This window comes from Ylistrum balloti, unplaced genomic scaffold (assembly GCF_031769215.1).
Source record: "Ylistrum balloti isolate Yb309-2 unplaced genomic scaffold, AGI_CSIRO_Ybal_v1 Utg370434, whole genome shotgun sequence".
Lineage (NCBI taxonomy): Eukaryota > Metazoa > Mollusca > Bivalvia > Pectinida > Pectinidae > Ylistrum > Ylistrum balloti.
In genome coordinates, this window is record NW_026782291.1 from 5,029 (window position 1) to 31,830 (window position 26,802).

The window sequence follows — 26,802 nt, forward strand, 5'->3', positions numbered from 1 at the left end:
CTGTCTGACTAGGTATGTTTGCCCGGATATTCCGGTTTCCTGTCACATTCAGACACCTCACGTGCTTATATGCGGACCAACACGAATGATTTAAATAAGTTGATAGTTTGTGTCGCAATTGTAGAATAAATTAAGTTTATATTTATATTACCATCCTGAAGAAAATGTTCTAAAATACGTAAAAAAGTATCAATGTTCGTTTTATATTGTACCGTTCTTTTTCCGTGAAGGATAAAGAGGGAGAGACACCCAATTATGACGTCATGTTTAAGGATTCCACTTATTGACTTTCACGAGAAAGGGGCGTGCTTTGCTAAGTCTGGGAATTTCACATTTCAAGTTGTATACTTGAACTATGTCAGGCAGATTCAAGTATTTTACGTTTAAATACATTTACGGTGAACCCGTAAGAACATTACGTAATTGTGTTTAGACTTCAAATATTTTACATGCATTCACTTCACAGGTGCGATATGTAATTTTTTTTCATGTAATCTTATTGATATTAAGAGAGAGTGATCCGGATTTTCAAGTGAAAGCAAACAAGGACCTGTGACCTACTCACCTGTGCTGACGAATGAGCCAAAATAAGCATGAAAAATTCCACGCAGTTACACGTGAACACTTTAACAAGCAATTGATAATATTAACTATGTAATCGCGAGGTTGTCAGAATAGGGGGAAGAGGAAGGTGACACTTGTTGTTTATCTTTCATATATAAGTATATCTACACTTATATAGCTGATACAATTCATAGCTGAGTACTTCCGCGCACATGCACACACGTAAAAATCGTGACAACGAAGACTCCTATGGACGTACATCTCAACCATTTACCAATGAAAGGTATGTAGACTTATCAAATGGTCATCCGTATTTAAACTATTGTTACGATGTAACGCAATGTGTGACCATCGTACCACGTGACATTTTGTCTACATTGATATTAACCAGTATTCGTTGAATAGTCCCCTGGTTTTACAGGGTAATTACCTCGCGCGAGGTGCGTGTGTAATATAACGAACAGGATATCGTTGGTATCTTGATATGAAGCACAAAACCTCATTCAGTTATAAACGCTATTATGCTAATATTCAGTGTTTTTAAAAATCATAAAGTAATTTGAAAGCAAATTAAACATCTGAATAAGAAACTTGAGGTGTGTATATTTACAAGGGTATACATAGATGATATGTTCAGTAAGTTTACAAAGCTTTTTTTTTTTTTTTTTTTTTTTTTTTTTGTTTGTTTGTTTAATTTACTGCAGTTTACAGTTGTATATACATTTAAACAGTGTAAGCTTTCTCTGTATATGACTAGAATTATGAAAATATAAGTGAAAAACACTTTCAATGCGCCATATATATTCCTATGTTCCTATATTGATATTCTGAATATGACTTAAGTATTTGGTATTCGTACTGACACTAGGTTCACTTCACCTTTATATTTAAACATTAGATTTTTAACTTAAGATTTTAGTTCTCTTTTACTTCATCTACCTCCCAACAGTTCACAACAGTTTTTCTGCCAAAAGCAAATTGAAAAAAAAAAATGTGTTCAAAAATATATTTAAGCGAGAAAAAGACAATTTAAAGGCACACTTCAGACGTCTTGAAGGAAATAACAATATAACTGTATACCCAATTAGATTTCTACGGTACAGCCACTCAATGCAAGGAATGAACATCTGTTAAAGATAAAGACATGGAAAAACAATTATCTATCACCTGCTCTCTCTCAGGTCGTCAGGTGTTGTAAAAAGGAATGTTAATAACACGACAGCAAAGCAGGAAAAATTCCAGGCGTGTACTTGCCACTACGGTCTTTATTAAACTGAAAGAAAAAAAAACCCGTAAATTCTTCACAAAAAGAAGTATTATCTGTTTTGGATTCTGACACAGTTGTCATAGGAAACCACTGGCATTTTGGTTTTAGACATCTTTGTTATAGGAAACCACTGGCATTTTGGTTTCTGACATCGGTGTCAGAGGAATCATTGACACTTAGGTTTCTGACACCGTTGTTATAGGAAATCACTGACATTTTGGTTTCTGACACCGTTGTCATAGGAAACCACTGACATTTTGGTTTCTGACATCGGTGTCAGAGGAAACCACTGGCAATTTGGTTTCTGACATCGGTGTCAGAGGAAACCGCTGGCAGTTTGCTTTCTAACATCGTTATCATAGGAAACCACTGATATTTTGGATTTGACATAGCTGTCAGATGAAACCACTGACATTTTGGTTTCCGACATCTGTTTCTAAAAATCACTGACAAAAATGACTTGTTTTATTGTATAATGTCAAAGCTGACAGGTCGTTTTAAGAAACACTTATAAGGGTGATTAAATATATGACAGCTCATATAAAACAGCACATTGTACGATATAAAATATATACCTCCTCATGACTGATATGCAACATATGTAATTCTTATTGCCTTCATGTACCTATATCTGTGTGACAATGATATATGATCGGTACAACCTGGGTCATCAGTAATAGGTAAATATACAAGCGCTTCAATATTAAATTCATACGGGTTGAAATTGACGTAACATATTAAAACATTTTTATCTGTAATTAAATACATTATAATTCTGTTTAAAATTAGCGATTGAATATTTCATTTCGTCAGTAGTGTTGGACCTACAGGGGCAGGTAGTCTTATGAAAATATCGTTTCAGTAACAGGTGATTTAAAGTTATTTGTTATATAGGTCTGTGTATTGATAAGTAATTACACTGAAATATACATGTATATACATGTACGAAATGAAACATTTTGTTTACGATACATGTAAGTGTACTTAAAAGAAAAAAACGAAACTCCAGTCCATTGAATTTTAAAATAATGTATTCAATACATACATTGTACTGTAAATTTCAGTATTTATTTGATGAAGAACATGCGTTTTAAAAACTAATTAAATGTCTTCAGTATCCAGTTTTGATATTCTTTCCTCAAACGCCATATGTATATGAGGTAAAATTTTAGTTCCCGGAAAAGGTACAGTTTTTGCTAGAAGAGCTATGTGCTTCACTGTAAATGAAATGCTACATATCTTTGAATATTTGAAAATGAAATATTGGAAGAGACGACAGAGACGTTTCATGTGGTCTGACAAGATCTACAAATAAAAAAATACATATTTATTTTGACAATCGAGCAAAATAGAGTGATAAGGATGCGTTGATACAGGAAATGTCTACAAGTGTGCAGTATGCGAACGTTTAGTGAATTCTGAACATTAACCTTCTTTGAGATGGCGATAGGTTCGGAAAAAAACAACTTTTTTATGTTTGTTATATCTCTTTCTGTAAAAAACGGTTTTCAGGACAAAACTTTGGAAAATGTGGTCCACGGCGCTAGCGAATATTTCAGGCGAAATAAGTTTTTCATGCATGCAATGGATGGCACATTCGTGCTGGAAAATTATCGCCATTCTGATTTTAGCATGACGTAGTTCGACCATATGACGTCAACTAATTGTGACGTCATTTGTGTTACGTCTGCTAGTGTTATCGGAATTGAGATGTGCAGGATGATTTCTGCGTACCCCATCCTCTGTGGCACTCAAGGCTTGACGATATGTGATGAAGCTTAATGTTTAAGAGGTCTGTATATCAAAACTCATACAACGTGAGGTCTGAGGTAGTGTAGTTATGCCTGTTTAAACTGACTTTGTTGGTGATGTATATGATGGTGTTCTTTGTGTTATACAGGCTAAATGTTTATATGTACTGTTCACCCTGACGTGGATAAACACACGTGATTAAGTTGTAAAAAACAAACAATAACTAATGAGTCAATTTGATATGACCACGATGAGAGTAAGAAAGATATAAAAAAAACTCATACATTCGTTGTTTCATGGTGTATCACAGTAATATTATATTCACCGGGAAACTAAATACATTTGAAAAAAATGGATGATAACTGATATATGTAATGAAAATACATATATCAGTATACTGTAATTCGTTGTAATCTGAATGCATTATTAATGCAATACTACATTTTACTATCTGTTTCACAAAATCTCACAAATAGTATGATCCAAGGGAAAACAAACACTAGGTATGTTTCAGTAACGTGATATTAAGGTTTCCGTCTATTAAGTAGTGTGGGTAATATTAAACACCAATTACAATTGTTTTACCTCATAATTATGGTTATGTTTTTTAGTAGATATGGAATCATTCTGATGACTACATGCACGAGCAAAACGAACCTCGTTTTGATATCTTAATAATGATACGAAATGTAGATATATGAGTCAATAATGAGTAATTCTGGCTGCAGTGTGAGTTTTTTGTACATAAGGTACTCATTAAGATTTCTAGAATATCATTTTTTCCAGTTTTATTATTTATTAAATAATAACTAATTAAGGTGCACCCAACATGTTATATGCTGTAATATCCCTGATGTTCTGAGCTCACAAAACTTATGGAAATCTTATTTCAGAATACAGACTTGTATTGAATTTCACGTAGGCTTGTATTGAATGAGACAAGATGGTTTTGTGGTTAGTTGAACGTCTGTCCATCGAAGGGTCGTTCGTTCGTCTCTCAGGAAGTACTGTACACAATGTTACATCATTAGACATGCTACTTTATCCTGCCAGCTTCCGTAAACATCACTGTAAACAAGTACAAAGTTGGTCCATGTTTAATAGAGCAGAAATGAAGCTCCGACAGATTTTAGATGTACCGACAACACAATGCACCATTCATGATGAGCTAAGTTACTCCTGTTACACGAGAAATAGGCCAGCACGTTCACTTATATTTGTTTATCGTGGCCAGGTCTATAAGACTTGTTAACTTACAAACAGGGTTAAAACGAATACAAAAGAAAATTGTATGTAAGTTTTCATATTGATTGCTGGATGTCAGAACTTTACTACTCATATAAGAATATTTAAAACAAACCTTATCAAATTATCAAACGATAGACGGAAAATATGACTAGTTAAAATGTTGACTCAGAGTCTCGCCCATTCGGCGTGAATGCTGACTCAAGTAGGCCTAGTTGTCGGTAAGGAAACAATAATGATTGCTACCGCCCTTCGCATACGATAGCTAAATATTATGTCACACACCATTACGCCCCCTACACCTACTTACGGACATTCCCTTTCTCTTAATCACCAACAACCTTTGCGAAGTAGCAGTAAAGTTATCGATCACTCAGTTCTAAAATTCTACTGTTAAACCTTAATACACTTTCTGTTTATAAGTTATTTTTAGAAGATGAAGCAATACAGGTAATATCCCTATATAAACAAGTAGATGGAAACAGATAAATTGGATCGCAATTTATCGACTACTTTAGTACAAATATACGTTACACTCTCGATATTTCTTGTTACTCAATACTAGGGAAAAGTTTAGAGTGAAAGTGTGCTGGATAACTGCCCCTTTCTTACCTTGAATACTGTAAATCGCTTATTTCAAAATATTGGTACATAAACAGATGTTTACTGTATACTTTCTAAGATTTATTTAAAAAATACGCAAATAATTTTCTTTGAATAATACGTGCAATATATATATATCGACAGAAAGCTTGTTGATATAACGTTAAATAACGGGTATTTTATAATTTCCCGTTTAATATCAATATATATTCTGTCATATGAGTGAAATATACATGATATTAAACAATTTTTTTTTTATTTTTTTGAAAGAAAACAAAATGAAAACAGGCCGATACAAAACATAATTAACATCAGATAGTTCGATGTAACGCTTGACAACAAGACGACGTTTTTTTTTTCAATTGGTTTACGTTGCATTTTACGCTGTAATATTTACAAGGACTATCAGCTTGTCAGGACCGTTCTCTGAAAGTCCGAAAGGCCGTAATAGTGGACGTAAAACCTGTTGTTTAAATCAAATTAAATTAATTTAAATTAAATTAGCTTATCAGGTTCATGAAACTAATTGCTAATGATAAGGTATAACTGGAATCAGATTGATATAATGTTACAGAACTATAGTATCAAAGAAGTTTTTATGTTGAGTTATTCATTACATCTAATATGTATACTATCTTGTGTTATTTCAACTGAATTCACGTGAAAGGTTACCGCTGTCATCCTGATTATAAATAAAAAAATTGGTAAACTAGGCTTGTTTCGTCAATGGAATGTAGGGATACTTATCACTTACTTACTTAAGGATACTTATCATGTTAAATACATTGGATATTTGAAATATGGCGGTATACACTTATCTATACTAACATGTTGCCTCAGTTTAACATTAAATTTTAATGTTTTTATAACCAAAGCTATATAAAGAATGTAAAATGACACATTTCTGTACAAATTCAAATTAAATTCAATAATAATGAAATAAATAACAACATATTGGTTGGTCCTGGTCTTATTATCTAAGTACTTTTTCGGAGTCTCCTTTTAAATCTATCTTTTGTTCATATTTGCCTTAGTTTTATCAAATTTGAATTTGAATTATGATCATATTGACATGGTGATATTTTCTTGTTGTTTTTGTCCTTCTAGGACTTTCTAGTGACACTAAAGGCCTTGATCTTGACACCTAAGAGGCGACATGCAACATCTGAATAATAAAATCTATCACTCGTAAAACAAATATGGATATTTACAACCACGCGCTAAAAGGTCAAAGGCAACAGAGGACGCAGTTAAACAAAGACCGACATTTCAATATCACGAAATATATATATCTTTTTCATTATAATGTAATGTCATCTGTTTATCGTGTCGAGACCTTTGTTAAAGTCAAAGATCACGTCGTATTCAGCAAACAAAAGTAGACATTTAAAAAAAGAAATGAACTGAGATTAAATTAATATTTTCCTTACTTTCTTTTTTTTTTTAATATGATGCACCATCCCCCATTAATCCCCATTTATAATTTCCAGTAAATAAGTTTATAAGAATGATGACAGATGATGACAAGTTGGACCATACAAAGATGATATAGACCCCCTGACTATAGAGTTTCACGTCTGAAAGGAACAACAATACTTATATAGGCCACTGTGTAGGTATGTAGGTATCAGGTTCCCCCTTTTGAAAAAAAAACAATATTATAGAGTAATCTGAGTTGCGTATATCATTAGCATACTGTGTTACTATTGTTGTTAACAAATAAAATAACTTTAAAAGACGTGGTAGGAATAGTTTAGGATGTGTGTCTACTTTAGAAATAAGGTCATTGTTAATTGTATGTAATTTTATCGAAGGTATGTAGTGTAATCTTGTAACCAGATAAAATACAACGCCTTAAAGTTGAGCAGTACTTCCTTTATATGACCCAACCCTAACATCAACATATGGAATCAGGAATAAGGAGAGCAATGGTAAGCATGCATGAATCTAAAATATCATATTTGTTGTAGTATTCATAATATTATCAAATCGCATTGCATTATTATTGATAGAGACAAAACCGAGTGCTCAGCAGGAAAATATGATTTACTTGTAATGTGTGTGACTTTGTTCATGATAATATAATTTACTGGTAGTGTGTGTCTTTGTTCATGATAATATAATTTACTGGTAGTATGTGTCTTTGTTCATGATAATATAATTTACTGGTTGTGTGTGTCTTTGTTCATAATGATATAATCTACTGGCTGTGTGTGTCTTTGTTCATGATAATGTAATTTACTGGTAGTGTGTGTCTTTGTTCATGATAACATAATTTACTGGTAGTGTGTGTCTTTGTTCATGATAACATAATTTACTGGTAGTGTGTGTCTTTGTTCATGATAATATAATTTACTGGTAGTGTGTGTCTTTGTTCATGATAACATAATTTACTGGTAGTGTGTGTCTTTGTTCATGATAACATAATTTAAGTGTGTTCTTTGGTAGTGTGTGTCTTTGTTCATGATAACATAATTTACTGGTAGTGTGTGTCTTTGTTCATGATAAGTGTGTGTCTTTGTTCATGATAATATAATTTACTGGTAGTGTGTGTCTTTGTTCATGATAATGTGATTTACTGGTAGTGTGTGTCTTTGTTCATGATGATATAATTTACTGGTAGTGTGTGTCTTTGTTCATTAGAATATAATTTATTGTTTGTGTGTGTCTTTGTTCATGATAATATAATTTACTGGTAGTGTGTGTCTTTGTTTAGTGTGTGTCTTTGTTCATGATAATGTGATTTACTGGTAGTGTGTGTCTTTGTTCATGATAATATAATTTACTGGTAGTGTGCGTCTTTGTTCATGATAATATAATTTACTGGTAGTGTGTGTCTTTGTTCATTAGAATATAATTTATTGGTAGTGTGTGTCTTTGTTTGATAATATAATTTACTGGTGTGTGTGTCTTTGTTCATGATAATATAATTTACTGGTAGTGTGTGTCTTTGTTCACGATGATGTGATTTACTGGTAGTGTGTGTCTTTGTTCATGATAACATAACTTACTGACTGTGTGTGTCTTTGTTCATGATAACATAATTTACTGGTAGTGTGTGTCTTTGTTCATGATAATATAATTTACTGGTAGTGTGTGTCTTTGTTCATGATAATATAATTTACTGGTAGTGTGTGTCTTTGTTCATGATAATATAATTTACTGGTAGTGTGTGTCTTTGTTCATGATAATATAATTTACTGGTAGTGTGTGTCTTTGTTCATGATAATATAATTTACTGGTAGTGTGTGTCTTTGTTCATGATAATATAATTTACTGGTAGTGTGTGTCTTTGTTCATGATAACATAATTTACTGGTAGTGTGTGTCTTTGTTCATGATAACATAATTTACTGGTAGTGTGTGTCTTTGTTCATGATAACATAATTTACTGGTAGTGTGTGTCTTTGTTCATGATAATATGATTTACTGGTAGTGTGTGTCTTTGTTCATGATAATATAATTTACTGGTAGTGTGTGTCTTTGTTCATGATAATATAATTTACTGGTAGTGTGTGTCTTTGTTCATGATAACATAATTTACTGGTAGTGTGTGTCTTTGTTCATGATAATATGATTTACTGGTAGTGTGTGTCTTTGTTCATGATAATATAATTTACTAACTGTGTGTGTCTTTGTTCATTAGAATATAATTTGTTTGTGTGTGTCTTTGTTCATGATAATGTGATTTACTGGTAGTGTGTGTCTTTGTTCATGATAATATAATTTACTGGTAGTGTGTGTCTTTGTTCATGATAATATAATTTACTGGTAGTGTGTGTCTTTGTTCATGATAACATAATTTACTGGTAGTGTGTGTCTTTGTTCATGATAATATGATTTACTGTAGTGTGTGTGTGTCTGTGTGTGATTTGTTCATGTGTCTGGTGTGTGTGTCTTTGTTCATGATAATATAAGTGTGTGTCTTTGGTAGTGTGTGTCTTTGTTCATTAGAATATAATTTATTAATTTACTGGTAGTGTGTGTCTTTGTTCATGAAAAAATAAAAAACTGCTAGAGTGGGTAATAGTTCATGATACGATGATTTACTGGTAGTGTGTGTCTTTGTTCATGATAATATAATTTACTGTGTGTGTGTCTTTGTTCATGATAATATAATTTACTGGTGTGTGTGTCTTTGTTCATGATAATATAATTTACTGGTAGTGTGTGTCTTTGTTCATGATAATATAATTTACTGGTAGTGTGTGTCTTTGTTCATGATAACATAATTTACTGGTAGTGTGTGTCTTTGTTCATGATAACATAATTTACTGGTAGTGTGTGTCTTTGTTCATGATAATATAATTTACTGGTAGTGTGTGTCTTTGTTCATGATAATATGATTTACTGGTAGTGTGTGTCTTTGTTCATGATAACATAATTTACTGGTAGTGTGTGTCTTTGTTCATGATAACATAATTTACTGGTAGTGTGTGTCTTTGTTCATGATAATATAATTTACTGGTAGTGTGCGTCTTTGTTCATGATAATATAATTTACTGGTAGTGTGTGTCTTTGTTCATTAGAATATAATTTATTGTTTGTGTGTGTCTTTGTTCATGATAATATAATTTACTGGTAGTGTGTGTCTTTGTTCACGATGATGTGATTTACTGGTAGTGTGTGTCTTTGTTCATGATAATGTGATTTACTGGTAGTGTGTGTCTTTGTTCATGATAATATAATTTACTGGTAGTGTGTGTCTTTGTTCATGATAATGTGATTTACTGGTAGTGTGTGTCTTTGTTCATGATAATATAATTTACTGGTAGTGTGTGTCTTTGTTCACGATGATGTGATTTACTGGTAGTGTGTGTCTTTGTTCATGATAATATAATTTACTGGTAGTGTGTGTCTTTGTTCATGATAATATAGTTTACTGGTAGTGTGTGTCTTTGTTCAAGATAACATAATTTACTGGTAGTGTGTGTCTTTGTTCACGATGATGTGATTTACTGGTAGTGTGTGTCTTTGTTCATGATAACATAACTTACTGACTGTGTGTGTCTTTGTTCATGATAATATAATTTACTGGTAGTGTGTGTCTTTGTTCATGATAACATAATTTACTGGTAGTGTGTGTCTTTGTTCATGATAACATAATTTACTGGTAGTGTGTGTCTTTGTTCATGATAACATAATTTACTGGTAGTGTGTGTCTTTGTTCATGATAACATAATTTACTGGTAGTGTGTGTCTTTGTTCATGATAATGTGATTTATTTGTGGTGTGTATCTTTATTGATGAGATGACAACTATATCCTTCTGAGGTAATGACGAAAGGTAAATTATTATGTTAAAGTTATAACAATGAGGGAGATACTGATTACACACGTGTATTTCGTTAATATGATTGTTGCAATAATTATAGGGTATATAAATAGTAACATTACCTACTTGAAGATAGCAAGATTTTCGATGGTGATTGTGTTGTTGTCCTGACTCACACTGTATGTGGGGAGACGAGCAACTGGCGTACCTGTGCAAATTTGGTATACATAATTTTCCTTCTACAAAACTGAACATAAAATACCTTACCTACAAATGTATTTGTTGTATCTATTTTGTTTAAATGGATCAAGTGCATTGCCGTAATTATTTATTCGACTTGAACATGTTTATTTATACATGCACATTATGGAACCGCTACATAATACAGTGTTATTAAAACAGTTTTCTCTTAGAGAGCATGACATTGCCCCGGTTGACATACAGTATATTTAAACTGAATACGATTTATACTCATGAAGCAGGGGACCTTTACCTTTACAATACACTTGTCCTTAATCGTGTTGACTTTAACGTTTTAAAGGCCTCCATTATCTTACCAATTTTGTTTAAATTTTAGGAATTCGGAAAAAAGATAACATGATCATTTCTTAATGTTTGGAAAATGACATTAACAATATATTCTAATCATACATAACTCAGCTTAAAAGGAATAAGAATCGCGGCGTTTAGTCAAAGAAATTGGAGATAAGGCATATTTATTGGAATAAAAGAAGCGATCACAGATGTTCCAACTAATTACAACTTGGACAGCAGTGTAGGTAAGGTCGTTATCGTAGGAGATTTTACCAATACAAAAATCCTGCATTCGTCCAAGTTCTACCGATAAAACCATGCTTTTAGTTGAGGTTATATGTACTGCTATCAATTCAGAATGGGAGCGAACGTTGTACCCGATTCACTTCAGCTAACTCGTACTTGTATCGCGTCCTAAATGATATATAGACTAAGTACATACACATCTACTATGAACTATCGTTAGCTCCGTTCTCGTTCATTGGTATTATTGTGTTTGTAATGAAAAAGAAATTTTAGGTGCACTCATGAAACCATTGTCCCTTACTATTAGTTAAATCCATTGTCACTCTTTTCATATATAAGTTTTAGGTCCACTTAAATATAACTCGTCTAGACTTCTTCGTAATATATTGTATATCATAACATTGAGGCAAATTCACTTCCACATCTAAATTTTGACATTTTTTTTCATAATTTAGATCTTCAATGAATGTAAATGTGTGTATTTTATAGTCATTTAATAAGGACTTTCTAATATTCACTAAATCTCCACTATCTCGTAATATGGAACTATATCAATGAAAAAGCATCATAGTAGTTGACTTTCGCTCAACAAACCAGAGATAAATTACTCAGGTTGTTTGCTAGTTGACTTTCGCTCTACAAAGCACTGGTATATTACTTCGGGAGGTGGATTTCTATTTGACTGTAGCTCAACAAACTAGAGATATATTGTTTTTGAACGATTGGTTTTATACATTCACAATGAATCGTGATACTAATCTGCTTTAGATTTAATATCATCAGACTGACGTGCTGACCACTTAATGATAATGAAATCATGAAAGTGTTGCAGCTTTTATCTGCGGCTGACAATCATTTTTATTTTGGATTGATTAAGTGACCACAAAAAAAGCAGCTATTGTGTTCCATCCCAGCTTTCTGTTTGTATCAAGACAATACATTTTCTTCACCATTCATTTCTGACGAAGATGTTTCAATCTACGCTTAACATGGGGTATATCTTACGAACAGTCTATATTAGGAGTTTGAAGTGCTTACATTGTTTATCGTGTCCTGTAATCAGGAAAAACAGCTTTTCTTGTCTATGTATGTCGACACAGGTTTGTGATCCAATTTACTCGTACCCACCTACCCGGTTTTAGTGTTTAATGAAGTGTTGCTTTTGTCCTTATTCTTTTCAATTTTCTTTTTTGCGTACTTATCGACACAGTTCATCGTACTCCATGCCTTTTATTTATGTGTCTGTTTTAGGTTGTCTCTTTGCAATTCAATTTTATCATTTCGTATAGACATCATATTTCTGTTTTATTTGAAATCTGACATATACATTGTATGTTAGACCCAGGAATGATGGTTTCCTTTCCACGGTTGTGTTCAAATTGGTATCGAATTTAATAAATCTGTATATGATACAATGCACAGATGTAGGAGTGTTTTATGTCAATAACAATCACTTGCTAGGTAGGCGTTTATAAATCATAACAAAAGAAAGTACTATATCTGTGGCTTTAGGTTTTAAAGCCGACTAACAGCGAAGGCCATATTATGACGATATTCTGGTATGATGGGAACATGTCAGTTTTAAAGTGCATAAGTAGATGGACAAGTATGAGATGTAGCATGACATCCCGCCTAGTCACATTGTACTGAGAGTAGTGTTTTTCCTGTATGGAAATTGAAAGCAACTATAATGATAAGACCACATATTGACGTGATTGATAAATAAACGTGTATCACAAAGATAACACTGGTTCTAACTGTCACTTTAGTGTTTGTGATGACGGACTAAGAATAATGAGGTAAACATAAGTGCGATATCAAATAGCTTAAATTCACGTTTGACTCCAACATTGTCTCAACCTAAACCATGTTCATTGCGCGTTATTTCAAGTTGTGTTCAACTTAAATGACTTATTAGCAGAGAAATGACGAAGCCAAATGATGAAGTGCCAATTAAGTCCTTGAATACGATTTGATCGGTATATTAACATAAAAACATGTAAATATTTTATTTAATAAGGGAACAACAATACGATTCTTTCTCTTGTAATGTCAGTTCTTCAAACAGAGAACTAGGGTAGAGTGATTTTTTGTTTTCAGTTAACTTCTTTCCGACAAAACTGAGATATACAAGTACTCCTGCAGATACGACAAAAAAGTAATCATATATGAAACAGTTAATCAAAGCTGAAGGGAAATTAAAAACGATGATAAGTGTTGCAATGAAGACACTATTCCTGTTTAGAGAATCGCATTAGATATACATGTATTTGAAATAAAAGTTAAGCGCCTTTCTTGAGTAGGCGGATTAGGCACAGCTTATTGACATTTCAGTTAAGTCTCGTCCCGGAGTGTCAATCTAACGTATGCTCAACTATCTCTCATTTGACCAGGTTTGATAACATCAATTAGATTCAGAAATGTTTTAAGGACATATATAACAATCCCAAGCCATTTTTTCGAATCCAAAATCGTTCCCCTCGCAATAAAACAATCAGTTAACGACTTCTTAACAACATTCAATATCATGGTCAACAATGTATTTATGCAGCTTTAAGTACAGAGGTTTATCTGATTAAGGTCATATTTACCCGTTTGTCGGCCATTGATAACAATATAAAGGACTGTTCTCTATCAGTAACGTCTACTAAACAGTAATCCTCACAGTAGGGCGTCCGGAGATCAGGGTGAAAAGCACAGGTAACATACGATGACTATTTCGTTTAAAAAGGCACTTATTGAATATATAATGTCAATGACGTGAACACTTGATGTACACTATGTTTTTGTTAAAGTTCTAATGGTGGTCTATTGGCATGTAAGCATCATCCGATCATACATTTATTTTACATATAAAATCAAATAAATCACCTATCGTATTTAACCTCGATAAACCGCCATATTATGTTGCAAGGGTTTTACCGTTACTACTGCATCGAGTCATACATTGTATTCTTGAGAACAATTCATCTGTATTTCGAAGAGACAAATTTGATGTGAACATGTCAATATATACCAATATATATGTGATTGAAAATGTTTCATAAAATTCTCTGTAGGAATGTATTTTACGATAAAACCCTGTGTTTATACCAATGTTCATTGGCATTTGAATGTGATATCACAATGAAAAAAATGTTTTGTGTTTTTGCTATTAGAAGAAAAACAAGTATTGCTCGAGAACACTAAATTTATGTTTAATTATAAATTATTATTCACTCGAATAATCATTGGTTGATTGTTACTGTTATTTTAATGACTTTGAGTTAAACATATGGTGTCTATTTTAAGTGTAGATATTTGATTTCGTTTACTGTACCTTCTGTCAAGCAAAAGTAAGTTATAACAAACCAAATAATCCTTATAAAAAACTTGTAACCTCTTGCTCTTTTACATAAATGCGGTGATTTATTTACCTTTAACGTTGTGTATATAGGTCGTCACGTACTGATTGTGTACATATATATCTCCAGAGTGTTATTATCACTTAAGTCAATTACCGGATGTATTACACACTAACCACTGCAGTTAAACGATGTTCCAAAATGAACGATTCAATGAAACAGTGTATACAATGTGACCAGGAATCTTCCTCAAGGTCGAATTCGGTCTATTGCAAATGTAGGTACTTTATATACAGTGTTTAATATCACCACTGACATAGCCATAGACATTGAGATATGTTAATACGCTCAAATGGGAACGACGAAGTATTATCCTTACCTGCATTCACCAAGGTTTTCTTTGAGGGTGTCGTCGATGAAGCAGAAGACGCTTACTTTTCAAGAACACTTGGTCTCGTTTTCCTTGTATTTTTCCAGGAGTCTCATGTAAATAATTTGGTTTTACTACATTTTGTCCTAGTTTTATTTAATATGAGATTCAATTATGATTGTGTAGACATATTGGTATTTCTTGCTTTTTTTTTTTTAATTTTTGTCGTGTCCTTGGTTTATTATCTATTACCAGACATGATTCGCTTATTCTCTGTGAACTCATAGATAATAACAGGCAAAAAGTGTGAAAAAGACGTTGTCTACTGGTTTGGACTCATCTTACATGTAGAGTGTCTTTTCACTGAAATATCAAATTGGAGGCAGACTGAAATTCCTCCCCTTTCTAATATACTGACGTCATAATGGGCGTGAATATATTATTATCTTAATCCTTCATTTAACACTGACAGTCAAACAGGAAGTGGCAGATTTAATTACTTTTATATAACAAAGCTTGGAGATAGTACCCAATGACTTCCGCCTAGACTAAGGTCAAAGGAGGTCAAAGGTCAAAGAAGATAATGGAAAGGAAAAAACGAAAAGTGTGGCATCTTAAGATCATTCAATGAGGATAGAAAGTTACTATTCCATCACCATATCTACAGGATAGTATGAACAAGTGTTCATGCGTATGGTCCCTATAGACATTAATTTAGTCGTTAGTTGGTTGTTTGGTTTGGTTGGTTACAGGTTTTCCGTCTCCTCGACTCTAATTCTAGTCGTTCTCTCATCGACGAACCTCAGTGTTCTGGAGACAAGGGGGCGACCAGCACCCTCTTGAATTAGCCCGACGACTCACTGCCTCGTCTATGCTAAGATTGCACATTGATAATGGTAAAATTGACGTCATGATAAAATATTATCTCCCCTAGGGGTTAGAAGGCAGGGGTATAGAATTATACGCGATTAAATTGTTTTCCCGGAAAATGAATCGATATATGTACTTTTTAATTGACATGTATCAAATATGATCAAATGGATTATTCGTAAAGTGTCATACATCCGTGTTATAACCGATTAGAAAGTATAACACGACAATCTGAAAAGTCTAGGTGTTCGCAAACCTTTTTGTCTCATAAAGACATTAAATAGTTTGAGATAGCAACGACCCAATTCTAATTCATGTAATTATCTTTCGGAAGTTGTCAAAAATGTAATTGCACAAATGCAAGATTTATAAAACACGAAGTTCAACGTGTTGTCATCAACAACTTTGTTTCGAAAATTCTCATTATCTATTTAGTATTGAACTTCGTGATTACGGCTATCGAACATGCTTGGTATACTTATTCTGTCTACAAGTTATCATTCTTTACAATGACTTCTACCAGAAACACATGCTGGTGTTAACTTTGATTGTGATATTGTTAAGAGACGAGTCGATTTTCAGATAGAGCATGCACGTAGATTGTATATAATGTTTGTAAAATGGGATGTACATTATGATCACAAAATTGTCGAGACGTTGAACTACTTATGTATGTAAACGTTATCAAACTAGATGTACGACATAATTGAAGTTTTGCTGTTATTCTAACTTTTGTCTACATTAATTTTTATATATCCTTTACCTTCCATCATTTCTGCCTTTTATTTCTTATTATTTTCTCTCTTTCTCTCTCTTTTTCCATGTTTACGTTGTTTACCCGTTTAATTTCAAGGTTCACTGCACACAAAGCACGTGTTCAATCAGGTAAAAACCTCAATCATATATGTACGTTAACATATCAATAAATACTGGGTCGGTGACATCATTAAGTTTCTGTGCCTTATCATTCCATGTGCTTCATAATTCATTATTAATTTCATTGAATAATGAATACGAGAGACGTTTAATAACTCGCTCGCAGGAATGTTCAGCAAGCAGGTATTCTTGTACTGCATAGCCTGTAATATATACTCCAATGAACATGCAGCATATCTAACACAATACTGCCATCAGCCAATGTGAGTACGCAAACTGTACTCAGTTAAACGTGCTGACAAATCTTTAAGCTTTCGCAAATAGCGTTACAATTTTTTAAATAGGCTAATTTTACACATTCCATCGTTTGACTGATAGATTTCTGAAATTGAAATATCGACGATCGGGTGCCCTATATTCGTGTTCAAGGTTCACTGCAAACAAAGCACTTGTTCGAACTTTATCGCTGTGATCAAACTCAATCATAGATGTACTTTTTACATTTAAATCAATATTGTGCATTTCTTTACCATCCGTTAAATATGTAATATGCGTTTTATGTAACAAAAATACAAGTCTTTTTTTTTTGCCCTCGTCGCAGTCATCGTTAATTTTCGCACCTTATCATTCCATGCGTTTTATATTTTTCAAACAGAACTCTTTATGTGATATAAGTCCTTAAATGAGCAATATTGTGAAGGTAATGACGAAGGCACCCAGGCGTGAATTTTGCTCTACTTTTCATTCGTTGGTGCGGTAACCTATCAATCAACAATATTAAGACTGTTTTAAATGATTTACCTCCCAGTTGTTGTGTCGGAACCGGCCGATGTCAACTTCCCGATGGTGTCGTAGTGTGTTGTGTGGAATTTCATTAATTTCAAAGTGTCATATTTCACAACTGCTGTTGGCATACTGTATTTGTATAAGTATCGACAGTGATTAGAAGTTCGATATTTTGAAATTGATTTTAAACAATATGTCGGACGACGGAATAATCGAACGGACGATTGGGACAGTCGACGGCATGTCTCTGTGTAAGTTTTACGGTGAAGTAATGATAGATAATTTTCGTTATTTCATTTTTTTTGAAGATGTGTGTGAAATATTTTATCGATTATACTTGGTGAAACATAAAACATATAATTATATGATACCTTTTTACTTAGTTTTATGATGAGTCTTCCACAAGCTAACTACAATACTGTTAATGTTAAAACAGGATCGATGTTAAATATATGCTTACACACTTCTATTTCTCCCGTTAACACACACTTTTCGAACATAGAAGACATTTATCTGTGCTGTAATGTTGATATGACACCTTGTAATGTAAAGAATTACTTTGTTTGGCTGACGCAAATGTGTGTTTAACTCTAGTGAAGCTCATTTTTAATTGTAAAATATATATGCGTTATAACGCCGAATTTAAATGTTGAATTCATTGTAAAAGTATTATCAATAGAATCATTGGGTTGCTACTATTAATTTTGATACTTAACGCGCTACCTATCACCATTACAGTAACTATGACCCTAAACGCGCTAACTATCACCATGACAGTAACTATGACACTTAACGCACTACCTATCACCATTACAGTAACTATGACACTTAACGCACTACCTATCACCATTACAGTAACTATGACACTGAACGCACTACCTATCACCATTACAGTAACTATGACACTGAACACGCTACTTATCTCCATTATAGTAACTATGACACTGAACGCGCTACTTATCACCATTACGGTAACTATGACACTGAACGCGCTACCTATCACCATGACAGTAACTATGACACTGAACACGCTACTTATCTCCATTATAGTAACTATGACAATGAACGCACTACCTATTACCATTACAGTAACTATGACACTGAACGCGCTACCTATCACCATTACAGTAACTATGACACTGAACACGCTACTAATCTTCATTATAGTAACTATGACACTGAACGCGCTACTTATCACCATTACGGTAACTATGACACTTAACGCGCTACCTATCACCTTTAAAGTAACTATGACAATGAACGCGCTACCTATCATCATTACAGTAACTATGACACTGAACGCGCTACCTACCACCATGACAGTAACTATGACACTGAACGCGCTACTTATCACCATTACAGTAACTATGACACTGAACGCGCTACCTATCACCATGACAGTAACTATGACACTGAACGCGCTATTTATCACCATTACAGTAACTATGACACTGAACGCGCTACCTATCATCATGACAGTAACTATGACACTGAACGCGCTACTTATCACCATTACAGTAACTATGACACTGAACGCGCTACCTATCACCATGACAGTAACTATGACACTTAACGCGCTACCTATCACCTTTAAAGTAACTATGACAATGAACGCGCTACCTATCATCATTACAGTAACTATGACATTGAACGCGCTACCTACCACCATGACAGTAACTATGACACTGAACGCGCTACTTATCACCATTACAGTAACTATGACAATGAACGCGCTACCTATCATCATGACAGTAACTATGACACTGAACGCGCTACTTATCACCATTACAGTAACTATGACAAGGAACACGCTACCTATCACCATTACAGTAACTATGACAATGAACGCGCTACTTATCACCATTACAGTAACTATGGCAATGAACGCGCTACCTATCACCATTACAGTAACTATGACAATGAACACGCTACCTATCACCATTACAGTAACTATGACAATGAACGCGCTACCTATCACCATGACAGTAACTATGACAATGAACGCGCTACCTATCACCATTACAGTAACTATGACAATGAATGCGCTACCTATCACCATTACGGTAACTATGACAATGAACGCGCTACCTATCACCATTACAGTAACTATGACACTGAACGCGCTACCTATCACCATAACAGTGTTTTGATGATCATTACAACTCTAAATTCTAGCTGTACAGAAGTGGGTCAGGATAACGACTGTTGTATGTCACTGCAGGTGTCTCTCTAGCCACTTGTCCTCATATGACTCTGGCTGTAGGTGTCTGCAGAGACATATGACCGTGGTTATTGTGATGACGTCTAACAATTAAACAAAGAAATATCGGTTTAAGTTTAATGTTGAGTTCGTTACTCACATGATCAACACTAGAGACTGGAATTAATCTTGTTCATTATTCATGAATCATTAAAAGCTTCAAAAGGATTCGTTTCATTTGACATATTTTACTTTTTTTACCTTTCCAAATCGCGTAAACAAACATCCTGCCAACGTTGTTGACGGAAACACATGACTTGCTAGAATCGATCAGGGTAACTTAACTTTGACGTATCGATGGTGTGATTGTTAAAAGGGTAGACTAAAAAATCCTTAGCCTTTGTGTTGACTATGTATCTTAAGTGCAGAATTTAGGCCACATCAGGAAATCTAGAGAAGAAGATTAAGTGTTTAATTTTTTGGGGGATTTTCCTATCTTTATAATGTAGTTGTATAGATGGCATACACATGTACTTCTGTTTAATGCGGAATTAGTGTGGAGTAACATTTGTAACTATTGTGGGGTTACATCTGTAACTAGTGTGGGGTTACATCTGTAACTAGCTAGTGTGGGGTTACATCTGTAACTAGTGTGGGGTAACATCTGTAACTAGCTAGTGTGGGGTTTCATCTGTAACTAGTGTGGGGTAACATTTGTAACTATTGTGGGGTTACATCTGTAACTATTGTGGGGTTACATCTGTAATTAGTGTGGGGTTACATCTGTAATTAGTGTTGGGTTACATCTGTAACTAGTGTGGGGTATCATCTGTAACTATTGTATAGTTACATCTGTAACTAGTGTGGAGCTACATCTGTAACTAGTGTGGGTCTACATCTGTAACTACTGTGGGTCTACATCTGTAACTAGTGTGGAGCTACATCTGTAACTACTGTGGAGCTACATCTGTAACTAGTGTGGGGTAACATTTGTAACTAGTGTGGGGTTAATTCCATGGTGTTTATTGAATTGAATCTACAATTAATGTTCAGTTATATCTATAATTATTGTGAGGTTATGGTTTCTTAAGTCCTTACGATTGACATAATCTACTTAGATGTAGATATGTAATGCAAGTTCCTATAGTACAGTCAGGTTGGTGTGGTGTAGGCGTATGCCCTGTCCCGCTTTATTAGCACCTTTGTACTTCACAAAAGCAGTGGTAGCACAATATAATGAATCAACACATACTACGTATACCGTATTATTGCCTACAGAAATTCAAGTCTCCCTCTGGGATAAAAAAAGGGTTTAGCTCTTCATATACGCGCCCACCTGTATAAGTGCATTTATTACTAGTCAAACACAGAGATCTCACTCATTGCACATATACAAATTGTACACCTACACAAAGCATTGGAGAAGATATCAGACTTGATTTTGAACTACAGATTCGGCGTGGATAGGGAGTAACGAGAAACACCCAGCTAACAACCATGTTCCAAGTCGAATCTGTATATTCACAATACCATTTAAACTTCTAAAGCAGTCTTTTTAACGTTACCAATTAAAAAATATGACAACAAAATGTTTTGATGTTGTTACGAACAGGTCAAGCTAGTGTTCAGCTCTTGCGAAGGGCGTTGGTGGAAATCCAGTTGACCGGGGTGTTGAAGATGGCCGGAAACAGAAAGAACACATATTTGTTCTGGGGAGGAATCCTCTTCATAATGGCCTTTTATCTCCATACTCCATACCCGAACGAGGCTGCAGAACCATGGAAACAGAGGATCACCTCGGCTTCTGTTAGAATAATCAATGACTTGGTAAGATTAATTTGGCGTCTCGGTTAATTAAACATATTGTAAACGAAAAAGTGACAGGTTGCTTATCCTGTTCCCGTGTTTTTGACAGTGTAATGACCACTATATGGTATTAAGCAGTCACTTCTGAAGATCATAACATGAATGCATTGCCATTAAATGTTCAAATACCAATAATATTAATAAAAAGTAAATGAAAAAGGTATTTGAGAATGAAAATAAATCAACTAAGGAGTAAGTGAATATTCATATGTTTTTGCCTTAAAATAAAAACCGGGTTATACTCTACGTAAGTCGTTTCGCCCTTTATGTTATCAGTACGTTGCGTTTTTTATGATATAGATCAATAAAAAACACAATTTCAGTCAATCCTTTTAATTTATTCAAAGATTTCATTACATTTTATATCTATAACGGGCATTTTGAAAATTATTTACACTGTCGCATTGGCCAATCAAACCTGACGTTACAAAATAAAGTCGAACTTTTTGTTACGTTATTAGATGATAACTTAAGAATTGGCTAATGAAAATGTTAGTTTCATAGAGGATTAAACTATGCTGTTATGATATTAATGCAAACACGCCAACAGACCATCAAAAACAAGCATCTGGTCTCCAGTGTTTGAGCTGAAATCGAGTGTGTGTTGTTTCCTTTCTTCTACACTAGTATATTTGACTTCTCAATTTGTTGATGGTCATTAGATTTGATAAAATCCAATCTATGACTTTACGTTTTTCTTGCTCAGAGTACACTTGGGCAGCTCCTTGGTGTAGCGTCATCTGTCAACATATCACGAGTCCTGACCGAGAACATTAAGCACCTTAATACTGCTTCTCTTCAGAAAGACATCCTTAACAAGGTTCAGGTAGGTTTAGCAGTCTCTCATATGTACACGATAATGATGATATCTTGTGCAGCAATTGACAGCGAGTTTGATACCAGATTGTTTCATAAGTGGAAAAAATTTAAATGTCTAAATTTTTTATATCAGATAACAGAAGAAACATATGATGGCGTACCTGTGCGAGTGTATAAACCGACGGCTGTTAAGACACCCCGACCATGTATCGTACATATACACGGTGGAGGATGGGCCTTACTTAGTGTCGGTAAGTCCTTCCATCATGTTGCTACCTACTACTTTCTAATGGTTCAAATTTTCGAGGTCTGACTTAAAACTGAAAAAAATAATAAATAACTTCCGGTACAGTTCTCTTTGTAACTTTAATTTTCAATGTGTCCTGTCCTTCCACGGTTTTAATCCATTCCATTCTCGAAAATAGAGACACCCCCCCCCTTCCGCCACAAACACACATCCTCACACTATACCCCCGAACCTTACTACTTTTACTTTACAGTATAACACACATTTCAACATAATCATTCTGAAAAAAATTGCAGTTATATTGTTTATAATAAAGGAGTTAATTCAAATTGTAGAGCATTTGGTGCTTTATTTTGTCACTCCACAAACTTGTATGCCCATACTAAATTCTTTTAGATGCCTTATTTTGTCACTCCACAAACTTGTACGCCTTTACTAAATTCTCTTAGATGCCTTATTTTGTTCCTCTAATAACTTGTACGCCTTTACTAAATTCTCTTAGATGCCTTATTTTGTTCCTCTAATAACTTGTACGCCTTTACTATATTCTTTTAGATGCGTACCATGCATTTACGATGGAGTTGGCACTCAAGACTGAGGCGATCGTGGTTTCTGTAGAGTGAGTATACACGTCTTTGCAGGAAGTAGAAAACTAACTAGTCACATTGTCGGACACTATATCATGCAAAATACATCACTATAATAGATAAAGAATGTCACGTGACCATCTCTTTCCTGTTATCACTATAATAGATAGATAATGTCACGTGACCATCTCTTTCCTGATATCACTGTGATAGATAGATAATGTCACGTGACCATCTCTTTCCTGTTGTCACTATAATGGATAGATAATATCCCCTGCACATCTCTTTCCTGTTATCACTGTGATAGATAGATAATATCACGTGACCATCTCTTTCCTGTTGTCACTATAATGGATAGATAATGTCACGTGACCATCTCTTTCCTGTTATCACTGTAATAGATAGATAATGTCACGTGACCATCTCTTTCCTGTTGTCACTATAATGGATAGATAATGTCCCCTGACCATCTCTTCTCTGTTATCACTGTAATAGATAGAGAATGTTCCCAGAACATTTATTCCTTCCTATCATTGTTTTAGGTACAGATTGTCTCCTGAACATCTGTTTCCTGTTCCGTTGGACGACTGTGTTACTGCCACGAAATACATCATGCGGAACGGGAAAACACTTGGCGTAGACAGCTCAAGGGTAGCAGTAATCGGTAGGTATCTGAAAGAACCCGTGACAACATGACAAGTTTTAAGTTGGAAAAATTAGGATTCATTTCATTAGTTGTTACTGTATTCGTTTTAGGTGACAGTGCTGGTGGTAACCTAGCTATGGCTGTGTCATTAAGGATGGCAGCTGAAACACAGCTTCCAATGCTCAAGGTACAGGCCCTGGTTTACCCAGCCCTGCAAGCTATGGACTTCAACACTCCGTCATACCAACAGTACAGCGAGAGATTGCGTCGGTGCCCCTCCTTCGCTACCAAGGAGATTCTCATACGATACTGGCAGTTGTATGCATTTGGGCACGACGATTACACATCCGATTTTTACGTGAACAACCATACTACTATGGCCCTGAAGAAATCAAAATACGCCGAGTATGTTAATCAGAAACATCTACCTCCAAAGTACCATGTCGCCGAAAACAAGGACGTTCCCACAGGAAAAACTGAAAACGGAAATACCGCCAACAAAATCGAAAACATAATAACCAATCCGTACTTTGCTCCTCTGATGGCGTCTGACGAGGAGCTACGGAAATTGCCGAAAACTTACATCATGACGGCGGAATACGACTGCCTTCGTGATGATGGTTGGATCCTTGCTGACCGCCTGAAGAGTCTACAACTAAGCTGTAAACACGACCATTATGACGGGTACGAACATGGATTCGCGTTAATGCTGCATTATGATATACACGGAAAATTTATGAATAATATTGTTCAGTATTTCCAACTAAATCTGTAAATGTGTTGTCACGTTTGTCAGCTCCTGAAAGTGTTTATTATAAGCCAGTCCCTTTTCACTGATAACATATTGGCGACATAAGAATACCTACAAAAAACGTAAAACGAATGTTTTCACATCAGTGTTGGCGATCTGTTATACCTTTAGAATATAAAACATTATCTTATTTACAGCTATGTTTATATATTTGAATCGGAAAAAAATGTTGATGCATGTCGGATATCAACAAATAATACTCCGTGACGCGGCACGAATATGACATATAGTAAGTGGTTACTTCAATTCAGGTTCATTATAATACATGCAACTGACGGTCCCGATTGAGTTACGTTTTATAATACATATTAATATATACGCAAAATGGCGACCTCCTGTAAGAAAAACAACTGTTAGCAATTGGTAATGGGTTTTCCTTGTACGTATTACATATCCTCAGGTAGCATCCATAACAGACGAGAACGATGAAACCACTTTTAAAGTTCCTGTATCACCTTTTGTAGTGAAAGTGCCTATCGTGGATAAATGACTGTAGAAATAAAGTAACAAGCTTACCTGTATGTGTTCAGGATACGTCTCTCATCATTATCCTTCTAAAACATTTAACGGTTGCATTGAAATCATTATTTAATCCTTCTACTTTGAACAAAAAAGCAGAATTTCCCAAGGTTCATTTATCATAGGCTTAAACTATCTCATCCTAAAACGACCATGTATAATTGTTTATTTAAAGCCTGTTATAAAACGGACATTGCATCCACGTAATATTGAAACATTTTTTTCTAGAATAATCATTATAATGACAAATAATATTTATCATAGTGCACATATATCTAATGGCAAGTGTTTAGTCTACCTCGGATTATTCGTTGTTACTGTGTCGTATTTGTGCGTTAATTTGTAAGTAACATTACAATATTGATATAAATGTGTTTATAATGATGAATGATATTATTTTACCTACGACACTTAATGAATATATCTAGTTTCATTTCATCGTGGTAGAAATTCAATGCTTACAACGTTAAGGGAAACTCAGAATTTAGAAGAAGACAAACAGATTTTATCTCGCCTTTTTAATGAGTCAGGATATCATTTAATTTATACATTTACCTGAAAAAATAAAATGCCGGAGTGATTTCCCTTGCCAATAATCTAACCTGACGTAATGATATTTAGAGAGAGAGCGGTCATGATTTTTGTTTGTGTTCTATGTAAGTGTGTTTATTAATATGTTGTTAGTGATATTTATTGATATTATAAAGGACATTCAATGCATTCAAATATTAGAAATAACTAGAAATAATTGTTCTCACTTGCCAAATTAATAGTTTTCATATATACCAAAGATTTAATTGTATACTCTGTAGACCTACCGATCACCAAGTTCAATGGGAAATGGCAAACTCGGTACATCAGAACAAGTAAAATAGAATATATTAACAATTATGTATTGGTATGTATGCTTCATTGTATATTTTCTGTTCGATGTATAAGATAAAAACGTATTGCATATACGAATACTGAAAAAGGGTCCATTATTGTACGACAGCTGAAGTAAAACTATACGGATGAAAGCACACGTAACGATCTAGAATATAGTTCTGTACAATTTATTTAGATGATGTGCCATGTTAGATGCGAATTCAACTCCAACGGATTGGGAATGATGATGTAGAGTGTAATTTTGCAATAAGTTTCAAAACAATAATAATTTGTATCACGTGATTGTCTTTATTTTTAGTCATATGTTTGTGTATTACCTATATGTAATATAGCTTAATATTGTAGCAAACGGACATTTCTATGTCAAACTTGTAGTCAGAGCTGCTCTCCATGGCATGCATTTTTACTTCACAATGTCATCTTTGGATATGTGACGTCATTTTGTATTAATTAAATGACGTCACACATTCAGAGAAGACATTGTGGGGT

General features: G+C 34.2%; 1 protein-coding gene across 1 annotated transcript; it reads left to right on the forward strand.

Moving 5' to 3' along the window:
* Window positions 1-805: 805 nt before the first annotated feature.
* LOC132554731 (neutral cholesterol ester hydrolase 1-like) lies at window positions 806-26,733 on the forward strand. Its single transcript, XM_060219043.1, has 7 exons — window positions 806-847; window positions 21,543-21,757; window positions 22,503-22,622; window positions 22,749-22,866; window positions 23,418-23,481; window positions 23,992-24,113; window positions 24,206-26,733. The coding sequence occupies exons 1-7, from the start codon at window positions 814-816 to the stop codon at window positions 24,868-24,870; spliced, it is 1,338 nt and encodes a 445-aa protein (XP_060075026.1). The 5' UTR covers window positions 806-813; the 3' UTR covers window positions 24,871-26,733.
* The last annotated feature ends 69 nt before the right edge of the window (window positions 26,734-26,802 follow it).